Genomic DNA, 23,683 nt, shown 5'->3' on the forward strand with positions numbered 1-23,683 from the left:
CTCCTGCTGCCGGGCAGCAGCCAGGGCAACGCCGTGCCTCGTGCCCAACAACCGGCCTGGAACGCTCCTACCTGACACAAAGCAACTGCTCGGCAAGGGGAAGGGGAAGGGACAAAGCGGAGGAAAGCCTTGGGAAGAACGTACTGCTGCATTTGGCAGTATGTCAGATTAAATGCTGCAACAAACAGAACTGCTATTAAAGAAAAAAAAAATCAAAGTTAAAGCTATAAAAAAACCCGCACGCAACCATGCTTTCTGAGGAGCCTAGTGAAAGGAGGAGTTTCATTTCTTTTTGGAGCAAAAATTCCCAGCTTAGTTTTAAAGCAATCAAAGAGAGAGTGATTGGAGGTAACCAGGCCACAACCAAGCCTTGAATCTAGCACCACTTTCAACGAGGTTTTGCAAAAAAAGGCCAGTTACGCACGTTCATTTGTATTCATGGTCCTGGTGACTTACAAGCATAATGTGCATTGCAGAGTAAAGGATATGGAGGCATTTTGGCCATTTACCACACTATACCACTAAGTACTCATGCCACTGAAAGATACACAGGAACGATGTGACGCAGTGCATCACCTCTTACAACCACACTATACTTTGGCACTAAGTCCTATGAGTTGGTATTGAAATACAACAATTTGAACTGTTAACATGCTGTTTTCATGTGTTGAATTGTGCAAGTGCCCAGGTAGGAAGGACTCTGCCACCAGATACCTAAGCTTAGCTTTACATTTGTTCCAACCCAAGCCATTCCACAATTCTACGAGCCTATGAACAGCAGAGACCTCTAAATTATGGAGATAGCTCATGGCAATCTCCCGAACCACTCTGACTCATGTTTTCAGTCTTAAATTGCAGAGAACTACTTGGAGAAATAAGCATGCACAGTAAATAGTTGTCAGACTGTACTCCACACCACTACACGTTGCTTTAGATCAACAGCAATTCCTTGTTCCTCATCTACAAGCCTATACAAAGAGACTACTGCACACTTCATTAATGCAAGGAGGAAAAAAACACATAGTGGGAGCAAAAAGCGTATTTTTTTTAAATAGTTAGATCATTTGGAGTTTTGTACTGCTACAGGTCTTCCCATCATCCTTTTCTGCCTTCTTCCTTTCCTAAGATATCAGAAAAATGCACAAAAAGCATTCACATTTTGCTCTCAATTCAGTTCAATTCAGTAACAAAGTTCTGTTAGAATTCACCTCTTCATAGGGCCAAACCGGAGTTCTATAACCCAAAAGCCACGTATGCCAAAAGGTGATGGACTGAGTGCTGTTGGACAGCGGAACACAAGGGTTAAGGAGCAAACACAGGTAGTACCAAAAGAATATTCTTATCTCTTTGCAGAATTACGCTGACTAACAGCAGTTCAGAAAATGTTCCCCCTCCTCAGAATACAAAAATCATTAATCAATAAATCATTAAATTAACAGCCTGACACCCAGTCCTATTCTGGGTACTTATAGAATGCTAATTACAGAGTATCTGGGGAGCCTACTGTTAAGACCAGAATATATTCTTTAATAAGACTGGTTTTAAATTAAATTCAACTTATTTTATTTTGAGAATCTATGAAGAAAAAGAAATGCCATATAATGAAATTAAGTATTAATATGAGTCATGCTTCAGATGCAACATGGGGGCAAACTGATGGCTATGCTAAAGACATAACATTTCCACTTCAGAGGCACGAACCTAATAGCTGGAGACACAACAGAAAGGACTGGGAGATGTATAACAGAGAATCTCACCCCAAAAGAATAAAGCTCAGGAAAGCTGAAAACTACCTGTCAACACTAAGCAAGATGGGAGCACAAGGAGACACTCAGCACAACTGCAGCACCCTAGTGCTTCATTGCTTTGGTGGCACTGCTTGGAAGCACACCCAGAGACTGCACCTCCTGCACCCACTGGACAAAACTCTGCCTCTTTTCTCATCTGCTACATGGGGTTTAACTGGCTTGTGATGTTACACCTAGAAGTGCTAAGACAAAGTTCAGCTCAACACACAGAATTTTGTAAGTGAAACTTCAAAAGAAAGCGCTCTCCCAGATGGCAAAAGGTGGTAATACTTGCTCTAAAGGACATTTCTACAGAGATGGCATGAAACGCACCAGAAAGAAAAACCTAGTGAACTTCTGAACACAACCTTTAATTAAAGTACATGACACATGAGTCAGAGATCCAATGGTGCAGGAAATACAAATTATAACAAAGGTTGAAGGATATCTAGAGAACAATAACGGATTTTAATCAGTTTACTCAAATAAATTAGGGAGTCGGATTGGAATTTTGATGTGTAAACAAAACAATGCACAGTAACCGAGACATTTCCTAGAGCAAAGGGCTTCAGCAAAGATTCAGCTTACACCATGATTCTTACCCCCAAAATATACAGAAACAAAACACTAAAACATGATACAAAATTAACAATTATGTAGTGTGTAAATTACTAAGATCTGCTTTGTAAGAAGTAGCTTTGATTTATACACTCAAAAATTAGGCAAGCACCACTGCAGAAAACAGAGCCAGAAGTTAATGAGCAAAACAGTCACGAGAAAGGTTTCATCATGTGAGTGGAATGGTGACTGGTTGTAAGGCTAAAATGAAATCGCTTGCTGTAGGAAGCAGTTGCTTGCAGTACCACAAATCAGTATTTTAAATGGACAGAAACGTCTCGGAACTTATGACTGTTAACAGCTAAAACTGAGAGGATGCTATGGCTTCTGGAGTAAAAATCGTTCAGTGAGATGTTGTCAATGTAAATGTTACCATTACAAATGAAAGATAATATTTTAATATTTTTAAAAGCTTAACAACATTTATTCAAAACTTAAAATGGCAAAGATCAAAAAAAACAAAACAACATAGCTAAAACTATATATTATATGCCTACCATAGGAAACTCATTCTTTCAAGCATTCGAATCCAAAGAAAAGCTGTAGCACTGTTCGGAATGTTCTTTAAGTACTATAGAGCCAAAAAAGAATATCTGAATTTTACTCTTTGAAGTTTAGATACAAGCTATGAATTAATCAGAGCATTTTACCTCGCCATCTATACTGACATTACTCAGCTTTACCCACGGTCAATAAAAGCTATTCACTTTATGTTTTGCTTAAGTAGATACCTTTATCATCAGCTGTTAGCATCAATCTAATTTCCATTCAAGCTTCACAGCTGTACTCTTTAAAAAGAGAGTATTAAATCTCGGGCAGACATCACTGCCTCTGACATAAAAATAAGTATTTTTTATAGCTAATCATGCTATGCTTTCAGGTATTAAATAAAATTTTTGTTTCAATACAATTTCTTCAAAGTGATACAGATGGCATACATTCAGGTCTCCTGCAACCATCAAACTTGCAGATGTATACAAGTAACAAAACCAAAATGAGAAATAAGCATTCAAGAAAAGGACTAAGACTGTATCCCCCATCAGTAGAATCTCACTGCAAAGAACTGGAATTACGAGGGGTTTTTTGTTTGTTTGTCAGTTTTAAATGAAGGTATTCAGGGTGTTTTGTTGTTTGTTCTTACAATGTTTACTGGGCTGTTTATCATAAAAATTTGGACCTTTTACATTCTCAACAGAAAGAAGGAATTTCAAGTTATGGTATACTTGGTGCCTAAGCTACTTAGAGCAGTTCTTGCTAACGAACAATTGTTCTTTCTTGGTGTTATTCCATGTTTCTTTCTTTTTTTTTTTTTTCCCATTTTCTTTTTCTTTTTTTCTTTTTTTTTTTTCAACAATAATTGCAGAAAAAACAAACATGAGCATCCCTGAGAAAAAAATAGGGAGGAGAAAAAAGAAAATGCATGGAAATATATTTAGATTTGTCTTCCAAAGCTGAAAACAGCAGCTCTTCCAACGATGCTTATTTCAGCAAAAAATGGCAGGACAACAGGACAGAAAGGAGAAAAGCAGCTTAAGTAGAAAAGGCTATTCAAAAAGGGATGAAACACAGCCATCTAGCAACTCACAGTTACATTTTTATTCCCTTTTTACGTCACTGCAAACGTCTGGTCACAAAGAACAGAGGGGTTTTCTTAGAGGGGGAAGCAAAGAAGGCAAGCAGCTACCTGTTCCTCCAGAACCTAATGGCAGCAGGCCTTGAACAGGCTGCAAAGGGAGCGAGAGAGCTGCTCTGCCCTGAGCACAAGGGAACGGAAAATAACAAAGCAAAATGCTGGAATATGTATCGTCCAGAGGACAGCAAAAAGGAAGGAAGGACAGGAACATAAATAGAACAATTAAGAAAAAAAGAAAAAGCTCAAAATCCACTTGCTATGCTTTGTCATTTCCTGTGTCTTATTGCTGACATATTGTTTTTATAAATTTGCAGCAATAGGAAAGATGCATCCTGCCATAACAAAATGTTCAATGCATACAGTGTTAGGCCACTGGACTTGAAAATGAGAGAGCTGGATATGAATTTAAAATTTACCTGCTACAGATTTTGATTTATTTGAAAAACACAAACTACATTAAACACTGAAACATCCAAATACAATTTAAAAAAATCCTCCTAGTGTGGTCCTCAAGGCTCCCTACATCAAATCAATGGAACCAATAGAGGACACTGCTGACCAGCTATCTGCGTAGCATCGTAAAACTTTGGCTTCAGGCTGCCACTAATCCTGTCTTACAGGCCAGTGCAGTGAAAGAACATCCAAATGGTGACAGCATCAAGAAAGCTATGAACATGCTTACACGTTGTTGGTTTAGTTTTGGGTTTTTTTGTTTGGTTGGTTTGATTTTTTTTCAATAAAGAAAAAAAGGCAGGAAAACAGTGGACAGCAGCCTGCAGCTACAATCACATCATATGATTCTTGTAACAAATTAAGTAAAACAAAGACAAGAAAACAACAAGAAGTTCAAAAAGATGCTGTCTTTTAAAATCCAAACTGATTCTTATCATGCCTTATTTCTAATCAGGATTTTTGGTTAGGAGCGATGTCCACATATATACTCATATGATAACAAAACATAGAAATGAAACATGAGAAAAGTTTGGATTTAGTACTTTCTAAACTGGTCACACAACAGTAAGCTCAGATGGCAAAATCTAACCAAACATCCGTGGGGAGACAGAACCAGCCTTAAGGCCTCGAGAGCAGAAAATCTCCAGGCAAAGTGATTCATCATGTGTGGCAAGATGACTGTGACATCTACAGATTCTTGCCTTGAGCAGCATGGTACATGCTACAAGGGATCAAACACATTCTGAAAAGCATCCACCGCACATCTCAGAAGCTTTAGTAAAAAGGACACGCTTCCAATAACAGAATACTGGACACGAAAAAAGTCCACAAGAATTTGCAAGTTCCCCTTCGTTGTACATGAACCTATGCTATTGTTATAACATAGAAATAAGCAAATTTTCACTCCTTTTGCATTTAAGCTTACTCTTTCAGAGCTAACCATCTGATGTTTCAACATTTGGCTCATGTTTCCCCACGTTTATTAAGTCATAGTGTTCAAGTTTGTTTTGAAGTTGGCCTTCAAGAGATTATCATTTCTCCCACTTCAAGCTCTTCCTCCTACTGAATTTTATTGCTCCACTGTCCATTCTCCACAAATTATCCTTCTAATAAGCAATGCATTAGAACACCTTCACTGCAACATGACAACCAACTCTTCTGATCTTCTAGGCCAAGTCTGCAGTAAGCTGTCCTTTCCAGAAGGATACTTGGGGTAGCACCTCTGTTCAGAACACGTACCTAAAAAAATGCTTAGGAGACACTGCTTTTGAAAGCACAAGTGTACTGGAAACAAGCAAAGAAACCCATGCTAGAACAGAACCAAGACCCATCTAACACAAGTATCCCATCTACTAAGAGCAACATATTTGCAAAATAAAAACAAAATGGCAGTTCGCAAAACATTCAGAAACAGAAGAAATGAAGAAAGCAAATGCAAGTACAGACAGGAAAAATCCCCAAGTGTAACTGACAGCAGGCATGATGGAACTGCTCAGATGGAACCAGCATACTGATCTGGACAGGTAGGTTGAAGGGACAAAAATTACAGGTTTTGCTGCACAGTAAAAGTACAGCAGAAATTATGTTCTATAGATTTGAGGACAGATGATTCTGTTGACTTCTGTGTAAGTTAAAGGCTGTATTATTTTCTACTTCTGGTGTTATGACATCTTAGAAGAAAAACTGGACCAACGACATACAGCTGTGTTGCACCAAGTGAGAAAGCAACATAAAAGCATCATTAAGAAAGCAAGAGAAACTGAATATAAGCGAAGAGGCAAGCCCAAGAATTAGCCTTCTGTTCAGTAGTTGTAATAAAATTGGTTATCAAGCAAATAATGTTGTTTTAGAGCACAGGTAAAAAGAAAAAAAATGTAACCTGTGCTCGGATAAATAACAGATTCTGCTGATGAATCACTGCCTTTCAATTCAGTGTTCTATTGGCATTTGCACTGCTTCTCTATCATGAGAGCAAGCTGTGTCTCTGCTGGGGAAAGAGGGGGAGGCACAGAACAGCAGCAGGAGGAGTGTAATCAGCAGTGACGCTCGGCTTCTTCATACTGCAGGATGCCCTGTTCCAACCAAATGCTGTAGATCCAGTTAAAAGCCAATATCCTGAGTTCAAGCCATTTGTGTTCCTAATTGTCTTCAACACAGATAATACACAATATCTACTGTGGTTTTCTCAAATTTTCTTTCTCTTTTCTTCTGTTCTAAATACATTGCTGGAAGCCCACTGTTTAGTGCACATGTAAGCAAACTATTGTATAGAAAATGATTAACAACTGGAGAAACAAGTGGGATTTTTCCCTCTGCCAACAAACCATATTCCTTTCCATATTTTGCAAATGTACCACAGAACCAATGAAAAACAGCAGTAATTCTCTCCCCAGCCCCTATCCCTTGCTCCAGAATAATGAAGGAATGGTTTATAATTATTGCATTTTTACTGCTTCACAAGGTTTGGTTGTTTGGGAATGTTTTTGTTATTTGTTTCTTAAACCATACATCTTTGGAACCACATTTTTAGGAAGACAGATTTCTAATGCAATTGTAAAAACAGACACCAAATAAAGAATGCACACGTACACTGGACAAGAGTATTTATTACTACTGTGCATGTGGCTGAGTGCCAGGAAGCTGTCAAACAAAGGAACAACATCATACAGTTGTTTGGCACTCAAGGCTGAAATCATTGTGAAACATGTACTGTTTATAAATTGTCACTGATGAATAAAAGCAGAGAACAAAAAAAAAAAAAAAAAAAAGGAAATGCAGCCAAACACCACAAAGATGAGGCAATCATCTCTTCCCCTCCTACCACTCTCTCCATAATCAAATAAAATAACACCCCAAGCCCTCAGTACACCGGGCAGGTACAGAACAACGCTGCAGGAGTTGAGCAACCAGGAGCTACTGATTTTCAGGTTGTGCTCCTGCAGCTCATAAAACTGAACGCAGAGAAGTGATACAGAATCAGATGACAAAAAAAAAGACCACTGAAAATGTGGAATGTGGACTTCTCAGCCTTGCTATTTATGAAGTATTTTAAACAAGAGTAGTGCTGGTGATGTTTATCTTAAACTTAAAATCATCAGTTCCAGAAGACAAAGAAAAATGGTTGCAGTGATGATAAAATAATATTAACAGATTTCTCACCACACAACACAGCACTCCTAGAGAAAAACAACACCCTCTCCTATCACTGGGAAGAAAGATTTAGTTCGCTTCAGGGAGAAAAAATGACATTCCTAAGTACAAATACAGACAGAGCTCTAGCCCAGAAAAAAACCAAGAGCAGTTTCTGACCTTGCATACCTGTATCAATTTCAGTGTCTTTCAAATGCAAAGCTGCATAATTATGCAACACAGTGACCCGGAAATAAAAGCTCCTCTAAAATTAGAAGGAAAACAAATAATGAAGGAAAACTTACAAATGTGGGAAAAAAAAATCTCCTGTTTTGACTGATAAGTAGAACATGAAGGTGCGTTAAACGCTTTCTATGGTCTAACAAGTACATGAGCTTCTGCTAATTCCTTTAAAGCATTAAGACAATGGGATGAGAATGCTCTCTATCATATTTCTTAAGGCAATGCTACTTCTATGACAGATGTGTATGATTTACCGCAGAAAAAAGCAAAGCAAAACTTTTCTTTGCTCCCAATATGCAGAGAAGCGTAGTACCACAAAAGAAGTGCACAAGTACGTCCTTTCCTATCTCTTCAGAACTTTAAAAAAAAAAAACAAAAAACAAGCAGGATATTAATTTATTTATGCTGCAGTCATGCACTTCAGTGTGCAATGCAGACCCCAGGGAGTGGCCTTGATGCTTACAGCAGTGTTAACAAGTCATGCATTATTCTCCAGTCTCTTACCTTCTATGTCTCATTATGTAGGAGGAGAGATGGAAAGATGCTTTATTTGTACTGCATTTGTGCCTAGAGTGCTAAGTTTATTATACAGGGCCCCATTAAAATGCTGGGAAGCAAGCTAAAATTTTGTTACAGTTGTTGTGATGGCAGTACTTGTTCCGCACATGGTCTGCACAATCCTAGTTCCTCAGATGAGAGGCCCGACTAATCACAGAGCAAACTATTTGGGATTTTGAATGCAAGATTTGCTAGCAAAGTGAGAATGCATTTTCCTAGCTTCCTTTAGCTGGATCAAGGCCACTGGTGCCAGCTGTAATGCCACTGATATCAACTGAATGATACTATACACCAAAATTGGATTCACGTCACTCCCAAGAGAGGAAAAAATGCCTCTTATGGACAAAATTAAGGAAAACCCGAAGGAGTAAAAAGCAAGACTCTACAAAGACAAGAAATTTGCAGGATACACTGGAGGACCAGGTTTATCCTCCTCATCAGGTGAGCATAAGGAAATGAAAAGCTGAGGCACTACATTGCCAGAAGAGCTTTCCCTAGCAGAACATAAATTCGTGGTTCTCATTTGCCACTGCAATTGGAATTTGCAGATTAATAAGAACTTCCAGGGGAGACTTGTTTGCAGAACAAGATGATCTTGGAACACTTGGTTCTCAACCACCTTTAAGATTCATGAATAACTCATGAATAGAGATAAGCTGTTTTAAAAAAAGCAGTAGAGTCCATCTCCTCTTGTTTCTATGTTAAGTATTTCATTTCTTCCTCTATTCAATTTCAGTGAACCTTTATGATGAAATACAAAACTCAAGGCTATCTGTTTCTCTAGAAGAATCACAGCAGCAGTAATCCATCAGCTTCTTTCATTTCACATATTAACACATCATCAAACAAAACCCAAAGCAACCAAGCTTCGGCCCTCCTTCCACCAAATGCTATCCCAGTGAAGCTCCTACACATAAGGATAACAAGGTATCTACTTCTTGAAGTGACCTGAATACCTGAGAAGTAAGTCCTCAGATCTCCTGGCTGTCCTCCTGACAGACTTAGAAGCATCAGAGTGACAGAAGCTGAACTCTCATTTGAAAGCAACAGTGCTGTTTGGCCATGAGAAAAAGCAGAGAGAGGTACTGAAAAAGCCCCGCATATAAAGCATTGCCATTGCATAGCAAAATGGGTTTGCTGTTTTTTGGTCTTGTGCATGTTTCTGTTACATGAAAGTCACTCACCTGCTTTTCAGAAAGCAGATTTTCATGCACTGAAGCGAAAGTGCCCAATTTGGAGTACTGCACACCTGCACCAAATGACAACTCTACAGAAAAAGTACAGTGGTCACCCAGAAAACACCAACAATGGTAGTGCAGTCCAACACCACCCTGTACACAATGGGTACAGTCCTATCTGTGGCAGTTCAGCTGCATCCCTTTTTTGCCTTTCCCTCCAAGGTATCAGTGCCTCTATCAAAGTCAGGTTTCCTGCAGCAACGAACTTCTGACTTGCCAAAACCATAACCATAAAGCCACATTAATGCAAAAAACATAATGCTCCAAAAATCACAAAAGCCACTTATCCAGGTACAAGCAGCCTGGTTACAACATTTTGGTTGTTCAGATCAGAATTTCATCACTGGACACAGGCTGCTAATTGGTTAAAAACTGGGCTGCTAGCAAATGACAGGCTACAGCTACATGCACACAGGAATGAAAAGAAATTAATGGAATGAAATCGAGATCAAGTAAGTGATTTTTATGCACCTGGCAATGAGCAAACATCTTTATTGCAAAACAAAGACAAGCCATGAAAAATTACAAAATTATCTTTTAATCACCTATGAGCTTTCTACAGTCCCCTATTTGAACAGGGTAATAGTTATTATGTAGATCCCTAAGCAACTGCCTCATGGGGAAGTTACATCACCAGTATGGGAAAGAATCCTCCCCTCCTCCCTTGTCCCTAGAAAGGAGCTTGGCGCCTTCAGACAGACTGAAATTTAAAATCCTACAGCTTCACCCAGCTGATCCCAGCCACTGGAACACATCTACAAGTGCCCAGGGATGGCAGGAACCACAGGAGAGAAATATGCCCTTTCAGCATTTCATGCACTGATGAGCCTTGTAACAGATAAACATACCCTGCAGCAGCTCAACTGACATGTTATAACAAAGAGGAAAAGCAGGACTTAAAAATTTCATCAGATTACTGTTTATTCCCATTTCAGAGTCTGAGTACACTGTGAATAAATCAACACTCAATGTATCAGACCGCGTTAGCGGAAAACAAAGGTTTTTGACACAAAATTTTATACAAAATAAAATAGTTTAACATTTAAAAAGCACAGATTGCACATTAAAATTCCTAGACTGGCAATTCAGAAGTGCTTAGCATTGACAAAAAATCTGGTTAGGGGTGTAAATGAAACATTTTTGAAGACAACAACACTTGGTCTGACGCAGGTTACGCCAGGTCACACTGCTTCTCCTGGCACGGTGTCCTACAAGGAGAGCCACAGTCAGACTTGCAGGTGGGACAGGCTGGGCTGTGCAGGCTCCCACAGTTCTGCTATGGCACCTGCAACACTAGCAGCACCCAGAGAGCAGCTACCCTCAGCTATTCCTGGCACAACGGTGAACAGCGTGAAGGATTTTCAAGGATAGATTTCTTCATTTTCCAGAAAGAAAACATGCTTGTTTATTTCCCTTGAACCACAGCGTTGCAGACTAAGTTTGAAGATGACTCCCACACTGATTTAGAGACTTTATAATCCTCTGAACTTGCACAATCCTAACCTCACTCACTAAGGACAAGCTGCCTCGGCACTCCAGCATCACTGGCAGGGAGACAATTCTGCACCTGCTTGCTCCTTCACCTCCCTGCCCTGGAAGCTGCTGGAGGCAGCGGCTCCGGAGCAGCTGTGGCTGTGCAGCACGCACCTACCTGGCAGCTCCACCTGAGCACCTCCTGGGGAGGCTCACTGCCCGCTGCCACAGCTGCAAATCCCAGGGGGAGAGCACAGGTGACACCTGCTGCAGCCCAGCACCAAGGACACAGGCTCTGCTGCGTCTGGAGTGAGCCTTGAGGTATTCCTGTATTTAAATACGTGCTAGGAAAGTTATTTGATTGAAATATTACTGTAAACAGAAGAGAAAACTAAGCTATACGCATTCCTGTGAGCAAAAACCCAATGGTAAAAACGCCCTGCACTTGGCGCTGTCACTAAATGACTGTGTAATTTAATTTCCCAGAAACCCATTAGCTTTCACAAAAGGAAAATGAAGAGCGGATGAGAGCAATTCTTTAATGTGAGCGGAATTTATTTAATGTAATACCTGGAGGGGGAGGGAAACCATCTGAAACTGAAGCCAGAGCATCACACTCTACCACGCATCAGAGCGCAGCAGCACAGGCTGCCTGCCCGGCAGCACACAGAGCGCAGATCCAAGCCCAGAGGAGCCTGGCTCACGGGGATCTGCTGCTGCCCAGCAGCACGGCCAAGGGCACAGCCCAGCTGCAAGCACAGCAACACAGCATGCACTGCTCCAGCAGCTCAAGGAAAGGAAAGAGAGAGCAAAAAATACACCTCTTCCCTCAATTAATGGAGAGTTTATGTATGAATGTGGGAATTAAATGATATGCATAATTATCTGGGAGAGAAGAAATCACTGAGATTTAACTGAAAGCATTAAGCTTCATCATAAACAACAAAATACCAGGAAATACACACCAGATTCTCAGCCAGTCTAGAATACTATATCAAAGCATCAATCAAGCAGTTAAGCACAGTGATGTACCTCCAAAATAAAACAAACATTCTTAGATGGAAAATTAAGCATAAGTCTCCTGTTTGCTAGATTACATGCAATCCTATGGACAAAAACTAATTAAAAAAATCAAAACAAAACCCATGTCTACCTGAAGCAATAAAACAAGAGTTTCAGTGGAGTAAAGCAATGGTAACAAATACTTTGGGAAAAGTAGCAGTGATGTATTACATATAGACAAACTGGCCCAAAAAGAGCCTGCATGCAATTTTTTCACTATTCTCTACATATCAGCCAAGGATGCTTACGTAAGCCAAGAACATAAGTGTGTTCAGTCCTGATATTTTTAGCTTCAATAATCAAAGCATTAAGTGATTTAATAAAATGTAAATGTAACGCTGTGAAACTGCCTGATGCGAGCTACTGCAAAGTGAAATGTAAGGAATTTTTCCACTATGGGAAGTTTACACCCCATTGGTTTGTGGTGGACCTGTGCCATGCAGCAGGAGATCCACACTCTTAATTAATGCATCCATGGATGGCTCTGTTGTGCATATATCTTCATTAAAAAAAAAAAAAAGACATCAAGAAACTTCTTCTGAACTCTTGGCCAAAGCAGTATTCAACAGATAATTAAGCACTGTGAAGCTTATTAGCAGTCTTCTCCATTGAACACACTGCCCTGCTCACATAAAACAGTATGAACTGATTCACAGAATGGTTTGAGTTGGAAGGGACCTTTAAGATCACCTAGTTCCAACCCCCTGCTATAGGCATGGACACCTCCCACTAGCCCAGGTTCCTCACAGCCCCATCCAGCCTGGCTTTGGATGCTTCCAGAGAGGGGACATTCACTGGGCAACCAGTTCCAGTGTCTCACCAGCCTTACAGTAAAGAATTTCTTCCTAATATCTAGTCTAGATCTACCCTCTTCCAGTTTAAAACCACTCCCCTCATCCTGTCACTACATGCTGTTACAGGGACTCCCTCTTCCACAGCTTCCACAGCTGTAGGCTCCCTTTAGGTACTGCAAGGCTCTTATGAAGCCTTCTTGGAGCATTCTCTTCTCCAGGCTAATGAGGCCCAGCTCTCTCATTCTGTCCTTATAGGAGAGGTGCTCCAGCCCTCTGACCATCTTTGTGACCCTCCTCCGGACCTCCTATAACAGCTCCATGTCCTTCTTGTGTTCGGGGCTCCAGAACTGGATGTAGCAATTCTCATAATCTTTATCATATGCTTATTTTGTCATTTTCTTCTAGTATTTGCCTCTCTCTTCCTAGTGAAGTCTGTTGATTACCAGATATTCTTTCCTCCATTCTCCAAGTTAATGCTAGTGTAATAAGTTACTACTGGTGTGGATAAATTATTTCAAAGCAGTCTTGCTGTTACTCACATCTCCAGAGATCGTTTTCATTGTGATGTCTCCATGTGTTGAGTTAGTAATGACTACAGAAGGCAATTCAAGGAAGTCTGTTATTTTGGACAAATACACAGTGTGCCTGCTCAACACTCGCACCTGCCCTCTCCCTCCCTGAAAGGTAATTAGAGCAGCATGCTTAGCAAAGAACATAATGCCATAATTCTTAACATTTGCCATTTTAACAGCTATTCACCTTTGCTTGTTTTCCTTCAACTGAATTCACCATCATAAAATCATTTGGCTTTTGGCTCTCTCTGATCTCAAAATCCTTCTACTAACACGCTATGGAGTTTAAAAAACAACAACCACCTAGCAGTTTTCCTGAAGGTTAGTTAGATTCTTAAGTGACAAACAACTCAGATGCACATCTTTTAATTCTATTTCACAGCTAAAAACCCCCTCCTCTCTCAGCCTTTCCAAATTAAGATTTAAAAGACTTACACCACCTATTCAGAACAGTACCAGTCCTGGCAAGCTTACAGAAATTTCAGCTATTTACCTGATCTCTGTATAAGAATGCTTGTCACTCCACCCAGCCAACTGGTCTGTTTACCTTGTAAGTGAAACAACAGAATTTACAGTGAAAATTAGGTGTAGTAATTTCACTCATTTGAAAGAAGCTGGGACAGAAATGCAGCCGCTCTTACAAACCTACAGAATGAGGCAGTCAAGTTGGTTAAGCGAGAAGCAATGCTGCAAACAGAACACAGCCAAACCCAGATATTAATCGCTCATATAATTAACCCACTAAATGAGTCTTCAGTTTCACAGCAACCCAAAAGACTGCCTTTGAAACCTTTGTGGAACTTGGCCTCATCCCAGCAAGCACCTCTCCATTGCTGCCACCCTTTGCATGCCACTGTCTATCCACCATCCACCAACCACCAACCGCACTGATAAAAGGCAACGAAGCATTAATAAAAGATAACATAAATGGTGCACACATACATCGCTGTAAGTCCTGACTGTTTGGTAAATGACAAACCACCTGACTCACATATAGCAAAGTATAGCCAACATGAAGGGAAGATGCACTGAGTTAAAAAAAATGTACTACCCAGTTTCCAACTTTATTAGATAATACTCCATTCTGTTCTTCCACATTTATTTCAATCAGGACAAGTATCAGACTTTCTATTCACTGTACTAAATAGGTATAAGAAACTATTTTGATTACCAAATCTAAAGCACTTTTAACTCTAATAAGCTAATAAGAATCTATTAATAAGCTAGTAATTAGCTCCTACTCCCTCCCTAATAAACACTGCCTGATATGTCTTGATTTCCCTGCCTTGTCAGGTCATTCATACTCTTCAAGCTGCTCAACAAAAATACAGTGACCACAGAAAGCACAAAGCAGAATGCTAGAAAGAGAAGCACGGCCATTAGGACACAAACATGATTTGAAGAACTAATACACTGCAACTCCTAGAGCTGGATCCACCAGTGTGAGTGAGTAGGTAAGGTCAGGAAGAGAGGTGTGATCGAAAGCTCTCTGTGCCATTCTCACACATTTACAGCTTCTGGTTATGGCAGTTTCCTTTTATCCCAGCTGACAGATCTTCAAACCCTGTGGCTAGCCTAGGAACACCCTGGGCTTTAAAGTTTAATCAAATTAAACTGTAAAAACAGTAGATAAGTAACTGGAAAACAAGGAAATACACTTGAAAAAGAGATTGCTATCTTTTAAATGTAAGGGACTTGTTTCAGCATCTTATATTCAACCTTATGTTCAGCAACCTTTCCACTTACCACGGATTAATTTTTTAATGACTTTTCATCACAAACAAGCCTGTGGAACTGCCCAGCACACAGAAAATGAACACAGGGCACAGCATAGGAATGTTTTGCTTTTATCCTTTCTATCCCTTGTGGAAGGACACAAACACCCCAAACGAAGTTGCCCACTTCAAATTTTCAAGAACAACTAACCAGAAAACCTTTACGCTACACACAGTAATGATCAGTTTCCTCTCTTCATGGTGAGCAGAAGTAGAAAAGCTCAGTACAATAAAGTTCAGGACAGTACAAAAGAAGAGATAATACCGAACGCTTGAAGGGTCCCAGCAAAAATTGACCTTCTTCAAGTACAGAGAACTAAAAGGCAGCATAATTACAGAGGGAATAATCTGGCATCTTCGTGAGTAGTTTTCTAGAATGTAATTAAAACAGAAAGTGTTGAATATGCAAAGATTATCAAATCTAGATGGAGCTGCAATACAACCAATATATCTTAGCCTGATTTTCTATGTATTGCTATGGATACTAAAAGACTGTGCTGCTGCCAAGAGGATTCGGTGGTTTCACTTAAAACACAGGCAACAGCCCTTCCTTTTTTATACTCACAAATCAACAGGATAATTCTGGAATTCATTAACGAATAACACTAACCAATCCAACATAATAGCTTTACTTCCTCTGCAAAACACTTCAAAAAAATATCTAAATGAATATGGAAATGCATCTTTCTGTGGCAAATTGTTCATTATTGAATCATTATCAACTCTTGTTAGACAAAATTCCTCTCTTTTGCAATGTACAAGATCATTAAAATGTTTGAGAGCTCCATCATGAAAGACAGTGGCACTTTATAATCCGCTATCTCTTCAGGCAAATATGCTTACGGCTGAACATAATACACAAAATAACAACATCCCCTTGACACACAATTCTTTCTTTTAATGGTGCTCTTAAGTGTTGACAGCAACGGTGAAATATGTTATTGCTAGATGGGTTTGTTGGTTTGTGGGTTTTTTTTACATATAGTTTTTAACTGTTTCAGAGATGCATTTCAGTGCATCTGATGACAGAAGTTGAGGAGGAATGCCTCCCAGACCTTTTGCATGGAACCCTCTGCACTCCATCACTCCTATTAGCCCAGTAAGTTATTTCCTATCAGCTCATCAAGTTTATGCCCTAAAATTCCAGCTCCTTTCAGCCTCTCAAGACTGCACAATAATCAATCAGTGCACTTATCAGTAGCGACCAACAGAATGGATGCTTTCACTTATTAATGGGAATGTGTCTACAACTTCATAGCAACTGTATAACTTCTTTTGTCTAACAAAGCTAACTTAAAAAGTTTATTTTTCTTTTCAATAGTAGAAAAAAAAAATCAGATACAACTACTAAACAGAAAACTTTCTCCCCAAACTTCCAGGCTCAACTCCAGATATGTTGCAAAAATTAATGATGTGAGATACGATACACCAAGCTGCATCCCATACAATAACATAAAATCAACATCTTTTAGTTTAAAAAAAAAAACCACAGGTGAAATACTTTTCAATTATCCTTTTAGAGATTTAGTTACACTTCTTAGATACATAGATATATAGATATATACCAAAAGTTTTCTACAGTTCTTTGCTGCAAATGGGGGGAAATGGAAAGAACTATTTCTTCAACAAAAGAAAACCCTGAAGAACTGTTAGCCATAAAGCATTAGAAAACTATTTCAGTTCACAGCTGCTGTAGGCAAGCAATTGACATACACACATCTTACAGTGTATCAATTCTCTCTACAAAGCAATCTCAGTGGAGGCTTCTTTGCAAATCTGTAGGTAATGATGTAATTTTATTATGTTTAATGGAATCTCTTTGTCATCTCTTCTATTAAAATCTAGGAAGATACAGTTCCAATTTTTATATTTAAAGACATATATGGTTTAGAAATGACTCAGAACAGAAACATGAACAAATAGCAGAAACACGAAAAGTAGCTTAGTTTTGGTAATACAAAACAAAAAAAATAATCAAATTTTGCTATGCGTGTTTGTAAAACAACATCAACATCAGCTACAAAAAAGCCTCACACATGCTACTGATCAAAATACCAGAGCAGCAACTGAGGTAACCTGCCTTTTTAGTCTACTTTAATTAGAAAGAAACAAAAGCAGGCAACATTTGAAAGAGTGCTGTCGGTGAGGGCAGGAAAGGAAGCTCTACTGTGCTTTATTAAAATAAAAAAGGGAAACTACATTCGAACTTCATTCTCTTCAGATATAGGTATCATTGATCAATTGATACAAACTCTGCGCATGGACTACAGAGCCAGTCACTCTAAAATTACGTCCTTTCAGTTCATACAGGAAGGTTTAAACAAGATTTTGGTTTTGGCAGTAGATTTGCTTTGCCTTCATTTCAGAGAAAATTAAACCAGTAAACAAAGATTGAGCAAAGTAGAAAGATTTCCAAAAGAAATTGCAGCCCACCAGGATTTGGATTTGGATAATCCACTTAGATTACCATGGCTATGTCTTAAAAGGACAATACTGAGATCACAAAATAGGTCATGTCTATGCAAAGCAGAATATACAAGTGAAACAATGTCTTGTTTGCAAATTTGGAATAAACATTCAGATTGATTGCTCTGTTTAGGATACAAGAAAAAGACTGCCCCAAGACAACGTTTTTCCCAAACAGTACATATTTGGAAAATGCCATTTTTATGTCCCAAGCTTAATGAGAGTTTCAGACAACGCCATCAGCACATTAAATAAGTTTCAGGTAACAGTGAAGTCCAGGAAAAGAAAAACAACATTCAATAGCTAAGCCAGCAATATAATATACATAGTTTTTGTGGATATGTTTAACTTTTCAGTTTCAAAAGCAGAAAAAATGCTGGACACCCACAAGCCTGAAAGCAGTAATATTTTTTGCCTAACAAAATTGGTTTTTGCATCTACTTCTTAGAATTGATAGTGTTTCTAAGAAAACAAATATCAAATGTATATGAGAATCAAAATCTAAAAAAAAACCAACACAAAGAAAATCCTTAAGGAAACCAGTGTTTCGGGGATCTCAAATACTAGAAATTTGGATTTTTTCTTTCTTTCCTAAGTGCACAAACTAAAAACTGCTGCAGATACCTCCTCAACAAAAGCAAAGAAAATTTCAGCTTCGAAATTACTGAAGTTTTACAAGAAAAACCAAAAATCAAAATTAAACATATCAGCTTTCCGTATCAACTCAAATTCCTTCTGAAAAGTCATAGACAAAGGCCTCCATAAGGAATTTGCCCAACACAGAAGTGTTTCAACAGGAAAGTCATTGTTGCTGTGAGTAACAAAGCAACTTCCAGATGCTTGATGTGTCAGGCCTAGACAAGGAGATGAAAAATGTCTCTTTCTGACCAAAGAGGCTTTGAGGGGATACTCGTAAAGAATTACCTACTTACCCATCAGATTTGAGTTCATGAAAGGTGTCGGGGACAATCCTTCATGGGGCCCTAATCGACTGTCATTCAAGTGATCACTGTAATGAGGACTGTCTGCAAAACCCTAGAGAAAAAAAGACCAGAGTATTAAACAGATTATTTGGCAGCCCTGCTAATTGAGTGTAATGACACTTTTCTAATTAAATGTGTGGAGTCACAATTGGTCATTCATCACAAAAGTTGGCTTTGAGGTCTATCTCACAGAGAAAATCACTCTCTGCCCACATTTTATTTTTGTACCCCTTTCTCCACCAGCAAAAAATAAATAAATAAAAATCCATGATTTCTTAACAAGTTGTGTCCTCAGACAGTATTTCTAAAAATTGAGTAATACTGTAATACTCAGATATTTTGATATCAGAATCCTCTTAGTGTTACATCACTAATCACTGTGAGCAGAATTGGTCCGAAGAAGTCACAACTGATTTATTTGTTGTTTGCACCAACCAAACACTACAGTAAGGTCAAAGAGTCGTGACATTAGGAAAAAACACTGGTGCAAATGAGAAGAAATTTCTATTCCCCTTGCAACCTACTATTAATGTTACATATTAATAGGCATTTTGACACTATTGAATTATAGCCCACTGACAACAAGTTTACTTTCAAATACTGATTAAAGAAACAATTTTTCTATTTGATTTTAAAGGAAGCATTCAAACTGAAATACCCTTTTTGCTTTTCTGATATTAGATAGCAAACTTACAAGTCTTGGAACAACCCTTACACAATCTGGAAACACCAGCTTATTGAAAGCTTGCTCCGAAGGCAGAGACAGACTGCAGAAGCCTAAGATGTATATATTTAATTAAACCAATCAAGTTTTTCTTTTGCACTGTACAAATTGTTTTCAGCTTTTCTGTACAAAGGTATGAATAAGGTATCTGCCATTCACAACCACTCAAATGCATCCCAAATCACACTGAATCAAAACTTGAGAAGACTTGGCACTCAGAACAGCACCTTCTTTGCAATTAAGTTTTGACCATTTTGTAAACCTTAGCATAGAATTCCTGATCGCTTTCTTTAAGCCTCTTTAAAAGCTAAAGAGAAATCCAAAGCTGAGGCCTAATTAAGGGACAGGAAAATTGCTCAGGCTCAAAGCGACTAGAAACCAAGTCCCCTGGGACTATAAAATCAATCACTGAACATTTATCATTTTTTCAGACCGCAGGCTCACACTCAAGACAACACTAATGGGGCTGAAACAGGCCTCACTATCTTTGCAGGCGCGCTGTCAGTTCAACCAAAGGGCCAGTAACTGAGGGCTAAATAACTGTCAAACCGCTATAACTGCTTACGGATGCGTGTCACAACTCTTTCTGCTATTCTGCTTTAAAAGTAATCTTCTGGGAATCCCAGTTCCCAGATGAATCTTTGGCTGACTTTATCTGCTTCAGAATCAGCGATACACATGTGATAGGCACTCAGAAGCAATCCTAGTGACATTTACAACTCGGTTGTGACCACAAGGGTGTCTTCTGGTAGCTGCGGCCCGGCCCCATCTATCAGGCAGAAGCTGCCCCCAAACTCGGTGGCTCCTAGCAAAGGTCACCACATACAGCTTGCTTTTACGTTGAAATGAAATAAAGAAGAAATTAAATCTGCCAAATAAAGGAACAAAAACATTTCCATACAGAGGACCTAAAAAAAATACAGCTTTTAACTGCTTGTTTTCCTGTTAGGGCCTTGGCTTGCACTGTTTCTTCTTGTCTTTTTAAAACCTTTCCAACCCACTCCACTCCCCACCCAAGACAATGCTCAAACTATACTTTTATGGAGTAATTTAAAATGTCCATGCCACTAGGGAGGACACTATTAGTGAGAGATAAAAGAGAACCCCTGAACCCCTATCTCCAGCATTCAGAATGCATTCCCTAGAGGAACCCCAGAAACATTCAGGAGATCTTTATTTACAAAATAAGTAATAAAATCATTGAATATATAGTAAGAGATGCATTTCACACATGGTTATACACTTTGCAACACACCTTATTTAACACACAGGATTACTAGCATTCTTCAAGTTAATATCGTATATTCCCCCTTGTTCCCTCTCCTTTCCCCCCAAGAACAGAGGAATTAAGAGAATCGGGTGGATAATTTACAGAGAAAGAAATGGTCATTCCCCTATGATCAGACTTCCTACCACCCCTCTCATCACGTTCTTCTCATACACCATCTCAGTCACCATCAGAAAGATCCTCCGAGAGGTTCTTCACAGGACTAAAAGGCTACAGAAAACATGACAACGTGGACCATGTGAGGACAAAAATGTACTAATGCATATGCAGGCCCTTTATTGCTTTTTACTCATTTCCTAACTGAAAAATAATTGTATCAGGCATTTCCTTCTTTGTCACACACAGCAGAGCCCACTCTGGTGCTAAGTGCCACTCCTTCTCAGCCCTCGTCTGTGGAGGTCATAGCTTGGCTGCTATCCTGGCCACCAGTCACTCAGCAACGAGTTCCGGATTATCGGCTCAGGCAGCAGTTTTTTTGTTTGGGACCAGAAACCCTGGGTTGATTCCCACACATAACTCACTCAGACTACATGAATACAAAATAACCACAAACACACACAGCTTTGATTTCACAAAACTTCTTTTCCACTTCACAAAAGCAAATTAAGCCAAATCAGAAGAGCGCTAAGTACAATGATTTAAATGAGAGTTATTTCAGAACATTCTTCACATTTAAGCTGTACTTCAAATTAAATTGCGTTCCTGATACCGTTCCTTGCTTTTACATTCGTGTCATTAACTTACATAATGAACAGCATAATGTTCTACTGGAAAGAGTTTTAGTCAATCACAGATGAGAACTTCAGAAGCTTCTAAAAGATACTGGAAGCTTTTAGTAGTACAACTGAGGCATAAGAATGTATTTAACGAATATGATGGTGCAAATTGACAACATATATTTACTGCTTCAAGAAGAACATATTTGTGAGCTTTAAAAGGTCTGCTTGCTACAGCAATAGAAAGTGATTTACTAAGAGCTACACGCCACCTGTACGGCTAAGTTTCAGAGAAAACACCACACAGCTGACATCTCAGCTGATCTCTCATGGCAAAAGCAAGGTAGCAGCAGGGTGGAGTACACAAACTGCTACCAGAGTCCCTTCCAAATCTGTGTTTGAAAGACAATTTCGTAATATATACTGCCCAAGAGTGAAAAGACAACCATAGGACATATTTCCATTTCATCCTTTCCTCTGATAAAGGAAAAAATTTCACTTCATGGCAATTTTGAAGATTCTTGTACTTGCCTCCAGAAGAGCACTCAACTTGATCATAGCTAGTAATTGGTTATGCCAAATGGTCTTTGCTCTCTTGGGAAGCACTATTTCACTATTCATACTCTGACCTCATTCTTGAATAGGTTAATGATATCATGCTTTGGACCACAGGTGGGTTTCCAAAGCTCTCTGGAAAATCGCTCCTACCAATCCACGTTGTTTGTTCCAACTTCTTATGTACTTAATATACAAGCAAGCTCTAACCTTCACAAAAGACAACCAAACTTGTTCTTTCTGCACATTCACAGCCACAATTAAGCTTAATGGAAGCTAACTGTTCCCTTACAGCATTCTGTAGCATTGTGACTGTCCATTTTGCAACAGGCCTCGCCCCAGATTTCAGACTCACAGTATGTCTGTGTTCAGAAAGACAATAATCAGATATGTCTGCAAACAAAAGCGACAAGTATCATAAACTAATAATGCCTGGCATGAAATGCAGCTGGAGGACTACTGCTAATTAGAGCTGCAATTTTAACTGCAGAGTGCAGGCACTCTCAAGGTTGAATACTCAACATTTTACTCATTTTTCAGACATTCTGCAGATTAGAGAGACATTTTCTAATCATTCCAGTAAATGAACTCCCTGTATATATATTACCAGTTGCAAACTTTTCATTCTCACCTTTCTTGGGTAAGACTCTACAGGTGATTTAGGCATTGTTTCTAACAAAGTTTTCCATCGTGATGGTTGCTAGTATGGCAAAACCAACTAAAATTCTGAGATGAACTATAAATCTGCATGTAATATTATACAACACACCTGGAAATTATCTTACAGAATTAGCTCAGAAGCAGAAAACTACTGTCTGTTAAAAATCACACCAGGACTCATCTGTGCATCTGTCTACATGTGACACCAAGCTGAGTGGTGCAGTTGACACAACAGAAGGGAAGGACACCACCCAGAGGAACCCAGACAGGATTGAAAAGTTGGCCTAAGAGAACAAAATGAGGTTCAACAAGGCCAAGTGCAAGACGCTGCCCTTGAATTGGGGCAATCCTAGATATGTTTACAGACTGGGAAAAGGATTCATTGAGAGAAGACCTGTAGAGAAGGATTTAGGTGTCCAAAAACTGGACAAGATTCAGCAGTACATATCCTGGGCTGCATCAAAAGAGAAGTGGCCAGCAGGCAGAGGGAGGTGACTGTCCCCTTCTTCTCTATTCCTGTGAGGCCCCAACTGAAGTACTGCATCATCCAGGCTCTGATCCACCAGCAAAGGAGGGATGTGTAGCTGTTGGAGCAGGTCCAGGGGGAGGCCACAAGGACAATGAGAAGTCTAGAGCATCTCCTTTATGGTAAAAAAAAAAAAAAAAAAAAAAAAAAAAAAAAAAGGCTGGGAGAAGTGGGATTGTTTTAGATGGAGAAGAAAAAGCTCCAGGGAAACCTCACTGCAGCCTTCATGTGGAGCTTATAACCAAGAGTGGGACCAACTTTTCTTTACATGGTCAGATAGTGACAGTTTAAAGCCATTCCCCTTTATCCCTTATCCTAAGAGTCAGGTGTTAGCAAAAAAAAAAAAACAACAAAAAAAAAAAAACAAAAAAACAACAACAAAAAAACGTACTTTACTCAGACAGTGGTGAGGCACTGGAAGATGCTGCTC

General features: G+C 39.2%; 1 protein-coding gene across 11 annotated transcripts in view; it reads right to left on the minus strand.

The window, feature by feature from the left end:
• TCF12 (transcription factor 12) overlaps positions 1-23,683 on the minus strand; it is a 151,669-nt gene that overhangs the window by 83,894 nt on the left and 44,092 nt on the right. For all 11 annotated transcript variants that reach the window (XM_042875826.1, XM_042875825.1, XM_042875821.1 and 8 more), the window contains exon 5: positions 18,734-18,836. In XM_042875826.1, the coding sequence (XP_042731760.1) occupies positions 18,734-18,836 (103 nt within the window). The remainder of the gene's footprint in view (positions 1-18,733; positions 18,837-23,683) is intronic.

Source organism: Lagopus leucura, unplaced genomic scaffold (genome assembly GCF_019238085.1).
Source record: "Lagopus leucura isolate 7727_CA_CO unplaced genomic scaffold, USGS_WTPT01 Super-Scaffold_100015, whole genome shotgun sequence".
Classification (NCBI taxonomy): domain Eukaryota; kingdom Metazoa; phylum Chordata; class Aves; order Galliformes; family Phasianidae; genus Lagopus; species Lagopus leucura.